This window comes from Danio aesculapii, chromosome 25 (genome assembly GCF_903798145.1).
Source record: "Danio aesculapii chromosome 25, fDanAes4.1, whole genome shotgun sequence".
In the NCBI taxonomy this organism is placed as follows: Eukaryota; Metazoa; Chordata; class Actinopteri; order Cypriniformes; family Danionidae; genus Danio; species Danio aesculapii.
The window spans coordinates 32223688-32243819 of NC_079459.1; the positions used below are offsets into that span (position 1 = coordinate 32223688).

Genomic DNA, 20132 nt, shown 5'->3' on the forward strand with positions numbered 1-20132 from the left:
TATATAAATATATATATATATATATATATATATATATATATATATATATATCTATATATATATATATATACACACATATATATATATACACACATATATACATGCATACACATGTAGCGGCGTAGAGGACGGGGCCGCAGGGGAGACCCGCGTGATGTGGGAGCCCCGTGTGATAACCCACCCCCACACACACACATGCATGCATATACATACATACACACATATATACATTCATTTGTACACACACATGTATACATACATTTAGACACACACGTATACATACATGAATGCATTCATACACACATATGAATACTGTACACACATGCATCCACACACACACACATGCATGCATACATATACATGCATGCATGCATACATACATACATACATACACACATACATGCATGTATATTTGCATATATACATACATGCATACAAACATACATACATACATATATACATACATACATACACGCATACATACATATGTGCATATATACATGCATACATACATACATACATACATAGATACATACACACACACACACACACACACACACACACACACACACAGGCATACATATACACATACTGACAAACACACAGAAACAAACACGCACATCTCATAGGTGATTAAAAATGTATTCATTCATCTTTAATGCCACACAAAATTACAAAAAACTGCTGCTTTTCCAGAACAGCTCAGTGAATGTGTCCCTCTGCTTCATCAGCTTCCTGAAACTGCACAAACACATGCTGGTATTAATCGTGTAGAAGTAAATAAAGCCATTCATTCTATATTTAAGCACATGTCAACATATTTGATGCATTTTCATAAAAGTGCCCCATATATAGTTATCTCTTACCTGTGCAGCGCAGTAAACCCCAGCGTTCCTGCAGCCTCTGTCTCTGCTTCTCTATCATCTCAACATCCTCATGTTTTGGGGCCCTCAGGGGTCCGAGAGGACTGATAGAAGCCCCAGAGAGAGCAGAGACTGTGAGCTCCAGCAGATCTTTATCATAGCCCTGAATGAGTGGTTTAATAACAGCATTTTATATGAGTATTTAATACTGGGCAAAACTCTCGTAATGAGGATCATGATCCAACTAAATAAAATGCAATAAATTAAACTAAATAATTAAAGACATTAATAAAATACGAAGGTGACAGTGGTGCAGTAGGTAGTGCTGTCACCTCACAGCAAGAAGGTCGCTGGTTCGAGCCTCGGCTGGGTCAGTTGGCGTTTCTGTGTGGAGTTTGCATGTTCTCCCATGTTGGCGTGGGTTTCCACCGGGTGCACTGGTTTCCCCCACAAGTCCAAAGACATGTGGTACAGGTGAATTGGATAAGCTAAGTTGTCCATGTTGTATGTGTGTGAATGGATGTTTCCCAGTGAGGGGTTGTGGCTGGAAGGGCATCAAACATCATGCGTAAAAACGTGCTGGATAAGTTGCCGGTTCATTCTACTGTGGCGACCCCAGATTAATAAATGGACTAAGCCGAAAAGAAAATGAATGAATGAATTAAAGAATAAATAAAATACGAATTAATAAAATTTTATTAAATAATTTAAAATTAAAATAATTCTATAAAAAGTTTTTTAAAAAAAATCAAAAATAATAATAAAAAAAAAGAAAAACTATTAAAACGGAGCTTAAAATGAATGTATGGACATTCAGAAAATATTAATTATTCATTAATTTTCTTTTCGGCTTAGTCCCTTTATTAATCCAGGGTTGCCACAGCAGAATGAACCGCCAACTTGTCCAGCATATGTTTTTCTTATACTGGTTTCTTTTATTTCTGTTTATGTAAAGCACTTTGAATTGCCACTGTGTATGAAATGTGCTATATAAATAAACTTGCCTTGCCTTGCCTTACACAGTGGATGCCCTTCCAGCTGTAACCCATCACTGGGAAACACCCATACACACTCATTCACACACATACACTATGGTCAATTTAGCTTATCCAATTCACCTATAGCACATGTTTTTGGACTTGTGGGGGAAACCGGAGCACCCAGAGGAAACCCACACAAACACCGGGAGAACATGCAAACTCCACACAGCAGCCCAAATAATAATAAATAAATACATTTAAATTAAATGAATAAATAATAATTAAATACAAATAAAATAATAATAATAATAAACTGTTAAATTATTTAATTGATTATAATCAAGCAAATATGAAACACCCAAATTTGGATGAACATTAATTATTGAATTAATTAAATAATTTAAAATAAGTAAAAATTTAGAATAAGTAGATTTAAAGGTGCTGTGTGTAAGTTTTTATACTCTTCTAAAGCATAAAAATAGCATATGTTTGCAGATATTTAAGAAACATGCTAAGTGAACATTCTTGTTTATCTGAAAAACAATGCTGAAGTCAGATATTCTGCTTTGAACATGTGTTTTCTGTGCTGGAACGGCTGTCTTTGTTTATGTTCTTTTAACCTGCCCAATGCCAGTTTAGGCAATTATATTTCAGCACTTGCCTTGGAGGAAAAATCGCGTATTTCATTAATTCATTCAGAAAGGCTCTGAAAGCATGCGTCCATGACCAAAGTGCGACCTCCGTTGGACAGTAGCAGACTCCGAAATGAGACAGATTCCGGTTATTAATTAGCAAATGATATAAATATTACAAATGTAAACATTAGGTGAGCAGGTTACATTGTAACCGCGTCCTAACAACACACTTCGTGACGAGATACGCAGTGATGAGCAATTTGGCTGTTTGCACCACACGAAACGTGACAAAAATTTAAATACAGCCATTCAGAAGCACAGAATAGTGCACTCACTTATGAAATGGTAAGGTTTATAATCTAATTAATACATATTAACCCTCTTTAACATTATTAAATGTAGATGTTAAATCACTGATATGTGTGTAGTGCTAAAGTTCAATTTCAGATAGTTTACTTTATTTTCAAGATCTGAGGTGAACTATCTGCTGCTGCTTTCAGTATATGGTAATAAATGTCATGTAAAATGGCATTCAAACTCACATCATTAGCATTTAACACTGAATAAAGCACATAGGTGTACCTGAGGTGATCATAGTTTTCTGTTGTTCACCTGTGAGAAAGAGAAGCCGTTTCTAATATATCAATTCGAGGTGTTTGTTAGGACAAAAACTCCTTTTAATATGGAGAATATTCCTTCTGTCGGGTGCCGTTGATTTTATTTATATGACGGTTTAAATCACTCGCTCCTGTCCTCAATCTGGCAACCTGCGCTTGCATTTGTTTTGATCCAGGAGTGCAATACCTAGTTCAAACTTAACTTACATACTGCACCTTTAAAGTAAAGCAGAAAAACAGATCCATTTTAAACAAATGAAAATAAAGATAAACTAATTTATAACAAATAAACAAAAACTCAAATGTATTACGCGCTGTTAAATTAGTTAATTAAAATAAATGAATGCATTTAAAATATTAATAAAGGGATAAATAAATAAATAAATAAATAAATAAATAAATAATTGCCGGCAGCTAGCTCTCTGCAACTCTCACATGGTCGCCCACTGAAGCTAAGCAGGGCTGCGCCCGGTCATTCCCTGGATGGGAGACCACATGGGAAAGCTAGGTTGCTGCCGGAAGTGGTGTTAGTGAGGCCAGCAAGAGGCGCCCAACCTGTGGTCTGTGTGGGTCCTAGTGCCCCAGTATAGTGACGGGGACGCTATACGGCTCAGTGAGCGCCGACTTTCGGATGAGACGTTAAACCGAGGTCATTAAAAATCCCAGGATGTCCTGCGAAAGCATCCTGGCAAATCTGCCCACTGGCCTTTGTCAATCATGGCCTCCTAACCCTCCCCATATCATAATTGGCTTAGTCATTCTGTCTCCTCTCCACCAATCAGCTGGTGCGTGGTGTGCGGTCTAGCGCAAAATGGCTGTGGATGCTGCACACTGGTTGTGGATGACGAGATTCCCCCCAATGTGTAAAACGCTTTGAGTGCCCAGAAAAGCGCTATATAAATGTAAGGAATTCTTAATTATTATTGTTAAATAAATAATACAATTTTAAACAAATCAATATAAACTAATTTATAGCGAATAAACAAAAAAACCTCAAATTAATAATGTTTAAAAAATTATCAGTTTGGCGACCCCAGATTAATAAAGGGACTAAGCCGAAAAGAAAATGAATGAATGAATGAATGAATGAATAATCAGTTAAACTTAAAAATATATTAATGCATTTAAAATATGAATAAAGGGATATATAAATAAATGTTTAGTGGCTACTCTAAAAATAATAATAATAATAATAATAATTTAAAAATTATAATAATAGAAAAAAAAAAACAATGATAACAACAACAACAACAAAAACATTAATAAACCCTGAATGTGACCTGCAGTAGTGCGAGCATCCGGCCTCTGGCCAGGCCTTGGATTAGGCAGGTCATGTGACCCCAGACTGACATCACACCAGTCTTTGCTCCAGTTTCTCCTACAATCCCAAACACCAAAGCCGGGTTAAACTCATACGCCAATGGCAGAATCAGGCCCAGAACAGCCTGCATTAAACCTGCAGTCAAACTCTCACCCTGGACACAAGGAGGAAGAGGAAGTGGCTTTATTAAAAACACACAACTACATAAATATAAATATTTATTAGATATAATATCAGGTTTAATCACACACCTCTTTTAGACACAAGGAGAGACGGTTCACACACTTCTCCTCAGTTTCTTTAGTGCAGATCTGGACTAGAAACACCTTCCTGAAGAGGTCAAGGCAAGATGAAAGGTTACTTTTAAATAACCAAGTATTTTTAAGTTTACTGGATTATAGTGACAAAGGGACAACATTAATATTAAGCGAGTTATTTTTTAAAGATCTATAGAATTTAATTTAATTAATTAAAATCATTATACAAATTGTAGAGACGACATGGTGGCTCAGTGGTTAGCACTGTCGCCTCACAGCAAGAAGGTTGCTGAAGTCTCTTCTGGGTCAGTTGGCATTTCTGTGTAGAGTTTGCATGTTCTCCCCGTGTTGGCGTGGGTTTCCGCCGGGTGCTCCGGTTTCCCCCCCATTCCAAACATATAGGTGAACTGAATAAACTAAATTGGCCATAGTCTACATGCGTAAATGAGTGTGTATGGATGTTTCCCAGTTCTGGGTTGCGGCTGGAAGGGACTCCGCTGTGTAAAACCTATGCTGGATAAGTTGGCGATTTATTCCACTGCAGCAACCCCTGATTAATAAAGGGACTAAGCCAAAGGAAAACGAATGAATGAATGAATGAATGAATGAATGTTTAAGTGAAAATGAAAACAACCCTTAAATATACACAAATATATATATAAACCAAAAATAAAACAAATATTGCTCACCCATCATTAGTTTTGACAGGTAAATCCTCATCTCCAACATAAAAAACCAGCACCCTTCATCAAACACACAAGAGCTGTATTTAATCCCACAGAACAGATTAACTGAGAGAATCTTATGTTAGTCTGAGAAGCGTTTTACCGGTCAGCACGTTCAGTTAGTGCGTGTTGAAGAGCACACTGAACAGAAACACTCAAATCTGACACCACAACACATCCGTTACACACCTGATAAAGAGTTGCAGTCGGTTAGCAAACAATACGCACACACAAAAAATCCCCAGCAGATCAGTGTTTTCACTTCCTCACCTCGTCACTCCTCATCATTCGGTCAAGAACTGAAATAATATTTCCAAGAGAACGGAGGATGTTCTGGTCTGTTACGTCATGGAAATGTTCATCCCTGCAGACATAAAAATAAATAGAATTATTATTGGGTAAGTTACTTCAAAAAAGTAGTTAATTACATATTACATGAGTAAAATTGTATTTAAATTACTTTTCTAATTACTTTGTCTGAAAAGTAATTTAGTTACTTTAATTAAAATGATAAAATTATGTAATATGAAAAGTTAAGCACTGTATCAAACAATTAAACACACACACACACACACGCACACACACACACACACACTTTCCTCTAAAATTATAGTCATGAACTAATTTCTCACTTAATTCATTGTTTCTTAAACATATAGCATATCTTGATAAATGTAACTTCCTTTAGTTGAAAAATATGATTAATGTGCTAAAAATATTTGTATAACGAATTAATACAATTACCCTGCTTCTCTGAATTGATTTATATTAAACTGTTGAATTTATTTGCTGTGTTTAAGGCAAGTAGATTATAAGTAACTGTAATTATATTACCCAAAATTAAAAGTAATCCCTTACTTTTTCAACAGAAAAGTAATCCAATTAAAGTACCGAAGTTCTGCTGAGAAAAGTAAAGTAAGAGATTATTTTTCATTACATTACAGAAACGTAATCTAATTAAAGTAACTAGTTACCTTCCCTTCCTTTACTTTTTCAGCAGGATTACATTACAGAAAAGTAATTTAAATAAAGTAACTAATTACTTTTCTGCTGAAAAAAAATAAAGAAAGGGATTACTATTTATTACATTACAGAAAAGTAATTTAAATAAAGTAACTATTTACTTTTCTGCTAAAAAAGGAAGGGATTACTTTTCCTTACATTACATTACAGAAAAGGATTGCTAAATTAAGTAACTAGATACGTTACTGCTGAAAATGTAAAGGGATTACTTTTCATTACATTACAGAAAAGTAATCTAAATCTAATTAAAGTACCTAGTTACCTTTCTGATGAAAAAGTAAAGAGAGGGATTACCTTTCATTACATTACATTACAGAAAAGTGACCAAATAAAGTAACTAGTTACTTTTCTGCTGAAAACGTGAAGGGATTACTTTTCATTACATTACAGAAAAGTAATCTAAATAAAGTACCTAGTCACCTTTCTGCTGAAAAAGTAAAGGAAGAGATTACTTTTCATTACATTACAGAAAAGTAATCTAAATAAAGTACCTAGTTACTTTTCTGCTGAATAAGTAAAGGAAGGGATTACTTTTCATTACATTACATTACAGAAAAGGATTTCTAAATCAAGTAACTAGTTACGTTTCTGCTGAGAATGTAAAGGGATTACTTTTCATTACATTACAGAAAAGTAATCTAAATCTAATTAAAGTACCTAGTTACCTTTCTGACGAAAAAGTACAGAGAGGGATTAATATTCATTACATTACAGAAAAGTGAGCAAATAAAGTAACTAGTTACTTTTCTGCTGAAAACGTGAAGGGATTACTTTTCATTACATTACAGAAAAGTAATCTAAATAAAGTACCTAGTTACTTTTCTGCTGAAAAAATAACGGAAGGGATTACTTTTCATTACATTACAGAAAAGTAATCTAAATAAAGTACCTAGTTACTTTTCTGCTGAAAAAGTAACGGAAGGGATTACTTTTCATTACATTACAGAAAAGTAATCTTATTAAAGTAACTAGTTACTTTTTTGCTGAAAAAGTAAAGGAAGGGATTACTTTTCATTACATTAGAGAAAAGTAATCTTATTTAAGTAACTAGTTACTTTTCTGCTGAAAAAGTAAAGGAAAAGATTACTTTTTATTACATTACAGAAAATGTATCCAAATCTAATTAAAGTAACTAGTTACTTTCTGTTGAAAAAGTAAAGTAAGGAATGACTTTTTATTACATTAGTCTAAACTGATTACACCCAATAGTCTGATTTTACCAACCGAATGCGTTGTACTTTATCAGCAGTACTTTTGGAAATGTCCCCCAAATGTTGGCAGTCCTTCGGCAGAGTGAGCTCCACACCAGGAGGAGGTGCTACCACTGTCCGCACAGATGCAGGCGTCCTTTTTAAAGGCTTGGGCCACACTATATCCTGCGCCGTCTTCTTCGGATTGCTCTCTGGTGCAGGTTCTGAAGACTCTTTTGGTCCTCCATTTGTTTCGTCCAGTCGGGGACGTTTGGGGTTCGTTTCTGATTGAGCTTTTCAAAGAATGAGACAGATGTGAGATGTTATTAAATCTCACATATTAAGATTAAATGGAAACTAATTTGATAACTAATTTAGGTGTTTAATCTTTTTACTTGAAAATAGGTATTGCTACGAATACTGAAATACTGAAAATAGTTATTAAATCTACTAAAAACTAATTTTAGCTGTAAAATACATATGAAAAACTCAAATGTTGCATTAGCAATTATCTGAAATGTTTACAGTTTCTCTCAGTCGCTTTCGTACATTTCACAGATCAGAATTTAAATTTTGCAAAACAGTAAATGCATTTCTCAAAACAATGCGTACAAACGGCAAAACACCATGGATTACCTGCAAAAGCCAGTCTCTTGCTCAAAATCCTTAGTTCATCTCTCAAAACTAAATTTCTGGGTAATTGAAGGTCAGTGCTATCAGAATGAAAAGTCCTTGTCTTCGTCTACGGATAAGACAGTCAAATTACTTAGTCATGATGCCAATGTAACAGTGTACTCTGGAGGGGTGTCCTGATGTAAACTTTGGCTAATTTTATGGCTTTGTACTGTAATTTGTTGCCAGATCATGTCATTGTGATACAGAAAGGAAAAGATAGCACTGCATAAAAGAAAAGAAAAAACTAAAAAAAAAACTAAAGTAGAAATGTGAACAGAGGAATCTCCTTTATGGTGCATCTTCATTAGAAAACATACAAATTCACCTGGGAGAAATTTACCAATTGTAGACAGATTTAGAAAAAAGTCTAATGGAAATGTGCAGAAAAATGCATGATGACAAGATATTTTGACAACATTTTGAATGTTAAGACGTATGCCATGAACAAACGATTGAATGTTGAGGGGGAGGGGGTGACACTATTCAACAGAGACCTAAATAATACATTTTGATCAACATGACATAAGCAATTGATAATGTAGGAAAGAGCAAAGACTTGCATTTGCAATAGCATTTGCAACTTCTTCAAAGAAATGAGAAACTGCTATTTTGATGTGAACTGACACAATGATGTAAAGATTGAACAAGTAGTTTTCAATCATTAATTTTCTTTTCGGCTCAGTGCCTTTATTAATCTGGGGTCACCACAGCAAATGAACCGCCAACTTATCCAGCACGTTTTTTTACGCAGCGTATGTCCTTCAAGCCGCAAACCATCTCTGGGAAACATCCACACACACTCCTATACTATGGACTACACTATATTTAGCCTACCCAATTCACCTGTACCACATGTCTTTGGATTGTGGGGGAAACCGGAACACCCGGAGGAAGCCCACGCGAACACAAGGAGAACATGCAAACTCCACACAGAAACGCCAACTGACCCAGCAGAGGCTCGAACCAGCGACCTTCTTGCTGTGAGGCGACAGCACTACCTACTGCGCCGCCACAGGTAGTTTTGAGAATTTCAAATCTGATCTGAGAAATGTACCAAAGTGACTGAGAAAAACTGTAATACATATAAAAAACTGTTTAATACATATGGGAAACACTGAAATGTCACTTTAAAAATAATCAGAAATATTGTTTATATCACTCTAATTAATTAGAATAAAAATTAAAACTTAATTAATGCAAAAAATACAACTGAAGCAAAAACCTATAAGTAAACAAAAATAATATAATCTGGAAAAAAAAAAAACGGACAAAAGTACATTTACCATAAAATGAAACAAAAAAGTGAACAAAATCTGAAAATATAACAAAATAAGTTAAAAATAAAATAAAGTAAATAATATCAAATGGAATTCCAAATTATCATAGAAACTATGATGGTAAATAAATAATACTAAAGTGAAAGTAAAACAACAATTTAAGTAAAAGTAGGTAAACAAACACTAACCCAAGTGTTTAAAACAGCTCCAGTACGACGACTGCACATTGCGAACATTTTGTATCGATTCCAGCGCACTGTCAAGATCACATGATCAAATATTACTCCTGCTTTGCAACAAATATCTGTCCACATTCACAACCAGTCAGAACATAGGTGACATTTGAAGAAAGCAGGGCAAGATTCTGAACCAATAAGAGTTAAAAGTGGGCGGGGCTACTCTGTGCGCTTGAACCAATAAATGGCACTCTCTGCATGATTGACAGCTCAATTCACCTATCACATGCGGCGCTGAGTCCAGAAATTCGCGGTGTTGGATCTCCGAGAAGACTATGGACTGTTTGGCAAACTGACTGGCCAAGAGAGGTCAGGTTGTATCCTCCCTAGCAAAACCAGAAGAAACTAAATAAAATGAAAACGTAGATAATGAGAATTTTAAAACAGAAATCTGAAAGTGTGAAAAAGCCAACTGACCTCCAGAACGACACACATTTTTCCTGCAGCCAAAGGCATCAGCAGATGAGTGAGGTGTGCAAAGATTTCAGGAAGAGCACACATTTCACCCTAAAACACAACAAAACTGTGTTAAGTATGGGATAAAGTACATCCAGGTGGTTGTTATCACAGATTATTACTCACCCATAATAGGCTGTCTGGAATACTAGATTCTAATTGGTCAGTCGTGACATTTCAAGCTGTGTTATTCTGAGATAACAACTGCTGAACAACGCAGGCTCATAAAGGAACTTCCAATCACCTTGATTGTCAAACACGCCACAGCTTTTAACTGTTTTTGACTACTTGGCATAGTCTTGTGAAAGAAAAATACGTAGGTCAATATATACTTTATTAAGCTAGTTTAGTTTCTGTCAGCTTTGTGTTTTTGACTGTTTGGCACCCTCTTGTGACTGAATAATGCGCAAATTAGTGTATGCCCCATCAGCTGTTTTCATCCCAGAAACAAAAACAGCTGATGGAATATACGCTAATCTGCGCATTATTCAGACACAAGAGGGTGCCAAACAGTAAAAAACACAGAGCTGGCAGAAACGAAAACAGCACATTATTCAGACACATAAATGCGCAAACACTAACCTGCGCATTATTCAGACACATTACATCGTGGTCACAAGCCTCTTTAACTACATTGAAGCTTATTGACTCAATATATAAACAAGCAGTTAAAATTATGGACTTAAAGCCTATGCGATGGCATCATTGTGAAGTTTTATGTAAACATAACCTTTTTAGTTTTGATAGTTTTATTAAATTTAATTATCTTAAATTGGTTTTTAAATGTTTAAATAATCATGTTCCAGTGCTGTTTTCTGATCTAATCAGTAGGCATCAAACCTCTCACAGAGTCACACGGGCAACTGCTAATGGTGACTGTCTAGTGCCAAAGTGTAAGACCTCTTTTGGCCAGTCTGTTTTCTCTGTAAAGGGAGCCAAACTGTGGAATGATTTACCTGTTAGCTTAAAATCAGAAAGTAATCTAAATATTTTTAGTAGTGTTCTTAAAAAGTGGTTAAAAGCAAAACAGCAGTGTTTGCACAAATAGTCTACTGTTAGTTTGTTGGATCATGTCGCCTTTGCTTTTGCCTTTGCTCCAGTAGTTTTATGTGGACAATTATGATGCTGTGTGTATGTTTTTATTATAGTTCCATTTTTTCAATTTTGTCGAGCCTCCTGTGGACAGGTGTTGAGAATTAGCAAGTTTGCTAAAACACTTAAACAAATGCATTTGGTTGTCCAATGTAATTGTGATGTCCATGTCAAATAAATAAATAAATAAAAATAAAAAAGATGGCGCCAAACAGTCAAAAACACGAAGCTGACAGAAACAAAAACAGCTTATGGAGTATACACTAACCTGCGCATTATTCAGACACAAGATGGCGCCAAACAGTAAAAAAACACAAAACTGACAGAAACGAAAACAGCTGATGGAGTATACACTAACCTGCGCATTATTCAGACACAAGATGGCGCCAAGCAGTCAAAAACACCAAGCTGACAGAAACTAAAACAGCTGATGGAATATACACTACTCTGCTCATTATTCAGACACAAGATGGCGCCAAGCAGTCAAAAACACCAAGCTGACAGAAACTAAAACAGCTGATGGAGTATACACTAACCTGCACATTATTCAGACACAAGGTGGCACCAAACAGTCAAAAACAGTCTGTTTTTTTAAACTGTGTACGTGATGATGAAAAAGTGACCTCTCTTTATTTTAGAGGATGTGATTCATTATCGATAATTAATGTTATTTTGCTGAGTGTGTTTTTGTGGTTGTAATTTCTAGCCAGTTTTCAGTTTAGTGTGATTTTTACTTTATGCATAATCATAAAGTGAAAAGAAGCTATGAATATTACAGATAGTAGTTTATTATTCTTTTTACAGATGTAATAGTTTCTTACTTCTGGGTCCCCAATGGCTGAATCAAATCCAGCGCTGACAAGAACCAGCTCAGGATCGAACTAAGAGAAAAAAAGGTGTATTAGATTGATTTTTGGTATTAAGATGCATTTTTATTGATCCGATCACAAGTAGACAATCCTTTTACTTGGGAAAAATGGGCATGTGTTGGATATGACCAGTCTTTGTGCATGATCAAGTTCCTTTTCATAATCAGACACCAAGACAACAAGTTAAATTTCTTTCGATGTTATAAAATATTTGTTAAATGAATTTTATAATAACAACAGCATATATACATGTTAAAAAAGAGCAATGTGTCCAGAACAAAGTGTCTAGTTGCTCAGAAACTAAATGAATCAATTATCTATCGTTTCATTAGTCATAATGCAAAAACTAACATATTTTTCTGGTAGGCTATAATATGATTTTTATTTTTAGCTTTCACAGTGTTAGAAATCCAACACCCAACCACAGACCCTCCTTCATCTGAAGTGTGAACAAAACAGACATTTAAATGGTCTGTTATGTGTCTCTTTTGCCCACGTATGATCGGATCAACAAAAACGCTAATAAGACAAAATATAATAGTTTCTCTTGTACCTCGTATGCAACAGGTAAAAGAACGTGGAAGAAAGCAGCCAGATAGTCACTGTTGGTCATTCCCACCTGGAGAAAACAAGCACAGCACTGAAAGCATGGGGTAAAAGATTGACATTCTGTTTCCAGTGAGAATGATTGATCAAAACCGTCATGCACCGCAAGTTAAGGTTATATTTGCCTTGTTCCAGGGGAGGTTGATGTTAAATCCAGATCCTTTTCCTTTCCCTATGCTAGTGTAGTCTGACTCGGGGAGATTGGGCCAAAAGCTCTGGTGCTCGTAGCGATGCCAGGAAAAATAAAGCACACTATGACAAAAGAGAACCCGATTAAGTAATTTCTTGCACTGAGTGAGAAAAAGCTTTGTAAAGAAAAAATTACAATGTGAAAAAAAGCTTTTCTCCTTTATATGGTGTGTAAAGTCTAAGTAAAATACCTAAACCCTTAATGTGTACTTAAAAAAAAAAAAAAAAAAAAATATATATATATATATATATATATATATATATATATATATATATATATATATATATATATATATATATATATATTTATTTATTTATTTATTTATTTATTTATTATTATTATCATCATTATCATTACACATTTAATTCTATTTTTGGTATAAACATATTATTTATTTATTCTATCTATTTAATTATTTAATTATTATTGTTGTTATTATTATTATTATTATTATTATTATTATTATTATCATCATCATCATCATCATCATTACACATTAAATTCTATTTTTGGTATAAACATATTATTTATTTATTCTATTTAATTATTTAATTATTATTGTTATTATTATTATTATTATTTTGTATAATTGTATTATTTATTTATTCTTCTCATTTAATTATTTACTATTATTATTAGTATTATTTCATTTAATTTTATTATTTATTTAATTATTTCAAATATTGAAAAAACTATAATAAAAAATGCAAACCAATTAAAAACCTTTAACTAATTAGTGAATGTATCACTACTGCAAATGCTTTGTACTGAAGGGAAAGAATGATATGGACATAAATAATTCATCAAATAGTTCTTTTTAAGTCTTTGAAACATTTAAATATATAAAGTCAAACCACATTTCAGACGATTATAATGTGTGACTTATATTTAGGGAAAAATAAAATAAACATTCTTTATAATTTACTTTAGAATTTCTTTTAATTATCAACTATTTAATATTGAATAATAAACAACAACAATACTGTTGCTTTTACATGTACTGTGTAAAATTAAAAAAAAATATATTAATAATGCAGGATTTAATTATAAAAAAAAAATCACATTTTGAAACTACATTCATGCCCTAATACTTTTCAATTCAGAAATACTATTTACAGTTGAGACTGCATAGTGTTCGTTATAATAGTGCATTTACCTTGGGTCCTCCTCGAAGCAGTACTGGATCCCCTGACCATGATGGACGTCCCAGTCCACAATCAAAATCCTGGAAGAAAAATCACAAGCTTAAGCATATTATAATGACAGATGGTGAAAAATGAGTAGTATTATTATTAAGTGAGTATTCTAAATGTAAATGAGTGTTTGTTATACAGTAATGCAGAAAGTCACACTCATTCACCTGCTCAGGTTGTAGTTTTTCTTGGCATAAAGAGCAGCGATGGCCACGTTATTAAACACACAGAAACCGTTGGCAGCAGAGCGCTGACTGTGGTGTCCTGGAGGCCTGAGGGTGGAAAGAACGAGAATGAATTAGTGAAAACTACAGATTATCATTTACTGTGTTTTTTTATTATTATTGTGAACAAAATGTAGATTTGATCTGAAGTGTCAAATAACATACATGGAGATGTGATCATTATACCATTTATCGATTATTACCATTGTTGTTGTTTTTTTGTTGTTGTTGAATTTGTTTTTCAAGAAAATGTACATTTATTGTACAAATATTATTTTAAAATGTACAAATTATTCAATTTAGAATTTATTATTATAATATTTTAATGTATAATTTTATTATTAAAAACACCTAAAACAATAAATTAAAAATATAATTAAAATATGTTATATTTAATTAAATATGAGTAACATTTAATATCAACAATTATATATATATATATATATATATATATATATATATATATATATATATATATATATATATATTAATAATAATGTACTAAACAAAATATAATACAGTTAAATATATAAATATATATATTTATATATAAATATATAAATATATATATATATATATATATATATATATATATATATATATATATATATATATATATATATATATATATATAAATATATATATATATATATATAAATATATATATATATATAAATATATATATATATAAATATATATATATATATATATATATATATATATATATAAATAAATAAAATAAAGATATTATGTTAACAGTATACCAATAACAATAAAACTTACTATTAAATAAATAAAACATTCAACTTAAACACTATAAAATATTGATAAAATATTGATCAGTTATGAGAAATGTTGTTGTTTTATTTTAGTTTCAGACAAACCAGCAGTCCTGTCTCAAACAATACTAGCGGAAAAAATAACATTTACAATACCAAACTAATATTCAACGTTTACACCTACACCACAAATATTTACATTTACAGAAGTGACTGCTCTTTTGTTAGAGTCTAGTGATGGAATAATCACACTTTTACTTCAGGTTAACCATGAACGAGTCAACTTGAAGTGCATTTTTGTTAATATATAAACTACATTTGCTTGTGCTCACCTGACCAGCGCCATGCCGTTTCTGACCTCTCTCTTCATGACACTGTCCACCAGCTGCAGAGTTGCTCCTGCCGCCAGCTTTGCACAGTGATAAATGTTCTGCAGGAGTATTTCAACACACATCCATGCTGAAATAGTTCACAGGCATTTCATACGATCTGATTACTGCTACTGTAACAGTGCATTGTCACCCAAAAAATAGCGACAGATTTTAGGTTAAACTAGTGCTTTTTACATGGATCAAAAAAGTTAAAGTCATAAGCTGGAAATGCAAATGAAAAATGAAGCTTTATTTTTCTGTGAAGCTTTTTTGATGGGTAGATCTTGCCTTTCAGCAAGGCTGAGGTTAAAGGCCTTCGGCTATAAAAGCTTTAGTGGCTCCATACATGAACATAATCTGGATTTCTACAGTACCTGGTGAAAATAGACATCATTGTATTTCTTGGAAAACGCCATCAGCTCCTCCACGTTCATGCCTGGCGTCTGTTTGACCGCCTCCAGGTACTCCTCACTGCATTCAACACAATAAATGCTGAACCAAAGATGCTTTGTACAGGAATGAAAATATGGTGTGATTCTGGGTCACTAACCTGTGTGCGAGTAAAATCTCCTGCTCTGTGGCCTGGCGGACAGGCACCGCTTTACACCTCTGAGCCAAACCATGTGTCCTGAGCGCTTCATAGGACACGGTTAACCGCTCGGGCACCTCGATCTCACACGCCGCACTGACAGAGCAATGGGACATAAATACAATGTTTATTATTATGCATTAAAGACAATTTCTGACAGAATGAAAATATGCAAAGCGGGTATTATGTCAATTATAGTCAAGTATCTGCTGACTAAGAGAAAGATAAAGTTTTGAATTTATTGCCATATACCATATATCAGCTTCTCTGGCTATTTCATGGCAAAAGCAGATCAAATTTACAACATTTTATAAATATCACTTTTTTTTATTTAATATAAAACAATAAAATGAAATTTCAGACACTAAGCGAAAGTATCTGCTTCAAAAGTGTCTGTTTTTGGTTCTTTTTCTTCGCTTGATAACTAACATGGTGAGCTTCTGCATTACCGCCAACTAGCGGAGGATCCGATGATTTCAATATGGCGATATTGTTGGAGTCATTGGCCCATGAACATTTCATGCTTGCATTCAAACTATTTCATAACTGTTACAAGAGCCAACTCAATCTCATCTTAACGTTAAAACAGCTCTCATAACATTAATTATCAACACGTAGACCTTTTTGGATTCTCGGAAGCTATGGAAATTAAAAATGTAAAACAGGAAGTAAGATAGGACCATTGTTGTTGTTTACATCCCTCAAAAATAATCTAAGAGACGGGCTTATGTTATAATTAAAGTGACAGTTCACACAAAAATTACCATTTACTTACTATTTATTCACCCTGAAGTGGTTCCTAACCTTAGTTTGAAAATACAAAATATGTTATTTTGAAAAATGTTAGAAACCTGTAACCATTGACATCCATAGTAGCAAAAACAAGTAAATGATGAGTAAATAACAGAGTTTTCAGTTTTGGGTGAACTATCTACCCCATTAAATATGGCATTTAAATAACCACAAAAAATATAAAGAGAGAAACTCTTCTTAAACACACTTAAATGCACTTCAAGTTGACTCGTTCATGGTTAACCTGAAGTAAAAGTGTGACAATACATATAACAATAAAAAGACATCATAAGCAATAAATAATATACAAGATAAAAAATCTAAAACAGTTTATTAAGGTTTACTTTTAGACATTTTTTTGAAGGATTCACATTTAAAAACATTTCCTCTAAAGTCTCTCCAGATGCAAAAAACAGCACCATAATGTAATGTCTGATAACATTAACAACAGTGCATTCCAAAAGTAGATGTGCTGACTGTCTATAAACCAATAAAGCAACTATTAAATCATGCAAATATAGTAAAATATTTACAGTTTTATCATTGACTTGAAAGGGCAATTATTAACACTGAAGCACTGAATATAAATAACAATAATTTGTTTGATTAAATAAAAAAATAATACATTTTATACAACATTTATTCATTAATAAAACTGAATATTATAGTTTAATACTATTCATAGTGAATTATTCATATTATTAGTAGTATTTACATATTATGCAGTATTTACAGTATTAATAATGTATGAAAGAGGTATAAAATGTAATGTTTTTCTTTTAATCAAACATTATTGTTAAGAACATAAAAATTATTTAGTGTTAAATGAATTATTAGTGTTAAATGTTTATTTTATTAAATATTACTAATGTGTATTATTATCAAGTATAATTCATTTAAAAGTATTAACCTCAAATGGCATTAAATAAGAAATAGTAATAATAAACAAATAATAATTGAATGTATTATTCAATTAAGAACATTTATAAGTTAATATATACGTTAATACATATAGACCACTTCAATGTGGTGATATCATTGGACCATAAACATTTCCTGCTTGTTGTCAAACTATTTCATAATTGTAAAAAATTCAATTTAATCATATCTTAACATTAAAACAGCTGTCATAACATTTATCAATATGTGGACCTTTTTGGATTCTAGGAAGCTTTAGAAATTAAAAATGTAATACAGGAAATACATTAGGACCATTGTTATTGTTTACATCGCTCAAAATGGTCTACAGGTTATACACAGTAACAGCAACAACACATAATTAAATGTATTTATAAATGAATATTACTTCGTCTGTTTAATAATTAAATAGGGTCTAGTTAACATTATTGTCCCTGTTTTAGTTACCGATAAAAACTATATATTTTTAAATAAACAGTTTTGATTTTATTATTGAATATACACACTTCAGACATCAACAATTACATTTTAACTAGAATACGTGAATGTTTTAAAATAATATATAATAATAATATCATTGATAATTATCACTCGATTTTAATGATTGTCAACGCCACAATCACAAATTTTAACACCTACAGTATCAGTAATCACTCATGATAAAGCTTATCAAATCTGATAATGACATTTACTTGAAATATATATAGCTAAAACACTATAAAACTAAACACTTTCATAGATATTTCCATTTAACCCATTAGGAATTACGTTAAGAAATATACATAACATGCATACACTGAAAACGAGGAGTTATTTATTTAACCCAATGGTTGAGTTAAAATATTTGGTGCTATGTTGGGTTATTTTTAACCTTTATTTGGTATATCAAAGTTCATAACGTGATCAAAAGTTGTTTAATTTTACTTTTATATATATACAATCATGCAAAAAGTTAACCTTATTCAGACACCATATATTTTTGCACATTGTGAAGTACTTCATCATAATATTATATCTAAAACATTCATATTTTATCACGAGACTTTTGTAATAGAGGTAAAGTTGGTTTAATATTCGCACATTCGTTCATTTAGAAGTCCCTATATTGTTTAGCATGTTACTTTGAATATTCGATTGGAATTAGCATGCAAGTATGACTTCAAAACAACATTAACACTATCTAACTCACTGTGAACAATGTTGTACTTTGATAGTCATTAGCTGCTAATACGATTTCCCTATTTAGAATTTGCAAAGAATACTTTTCTGAAATTATATTAAGGAGAATGTGTGAATATCTGAATATAAAACCAACTTTACCTCTATACTTTAGTAAGTGATTAACTTACTCTGTCCAGAGGAGTTTATAACGGCTCATCTCCTCGTCAAAGATCAGCGCACTTCCTGAAGCCATTTCAACACTCTGTTATTTATTTCCTAGACGTCAAACAAAAAGCAATAACTGTAAAATTAAATTTCAGTCACTAAGCGAAAGTATCTGCTTCAAAAGTGTCTGTTTTTGGTTCTTTTTCTTCGCTTGATAACTAACATGGTGAGCTTCTGCATTACCGCCAACTAGCGGAGGATCCGATGATTTCAATATGGCGATATTATTGGAGTCTTTGGCCCATGAACATTACATGCTTGCTGTCAAACTATTTCATAACTGTTACAAGAGCCAATTTAATCTCATCTTAACGTTAAAACAGCTCTCATAACATTAATTATCAACACGTAGACCTTTTTGGATTCTCGGAAGCTATGGAAATTAAAAATGTAAAACAGGAAGTAAGATAGGACCATTGTTGTTGTTTACATCCCTCAAAAATAATCTAAGAGACGGGCTTATGTTATAATTAAAGTGACAGTTCACACAAAAATGACCATTTACTTACTATTTATTCACCCTGAATTGGTTCCAAACCTTAGTTTGAAAATACAAAATACGTTATTTTGAAAAATGTTAGAAACCTGTAACCATTGACTTCCATAGTAGCAAAAACAAGTAAATGATGAGTAAATAACAGAATTTTCAGTTTTGGGTGGATTATCTACCCCATTAAATATGGCATTTAAATAACCACAAAAAAATATAAAGAGAGAAACTCTTCTTAAAGTTAGTCAAACGTTTCTGCACTACCTTTTGGTTGAGCCCAAAAAAAATTGTTAATTTGTTATTATTATTAATTTAAAGTCCAAATTAAGTTATTAAAAGTGGATATCACATATTTTTTATATAACCTACATTAAAGGT

General features: G+C 32.5%; 1 protein-coding gene across 1 annotated transcript; it reads right to left on the bottom strand.

The window, feature by feature from the left end:
* Positions 1 to 630: 630 nt before the first annotated feature.
* On the bottom strand, positions 631 to 19429 carry hdac10 (histone deacetylase 10). Its single transcript, XM_056451948.1, is given in 22 exon segments — positions 631 to 741; positions 867 to 1026; positions 4376 to 4570; positions 4668 to 4746; positions 5363 to 5416; positions 5502 to 5587; positions 5669 to 5762; positions 7646 to 7904; positions 9752 to 9819; positions 10019 to 10125; positions 10217 to 10306; positions 12169 to 12228; positions 12770 to 12835; positions 12948 to 13074; positions 14169 to 14237; positions 14373 to 14477; positions 15541 to 15638; positions 15954 to 16050; positions 16130 to 16264; positions 19228 to 19310; positions 19312 to 19393; positions 19395 to 19429. Coding segments are annotated over 22 exon segments (2163 nt in total). The 3' UTR covers positions 631 to 727.
* Between the last annotated feature and the right edge of the window lie 703 nt (positions 19430 to 20132).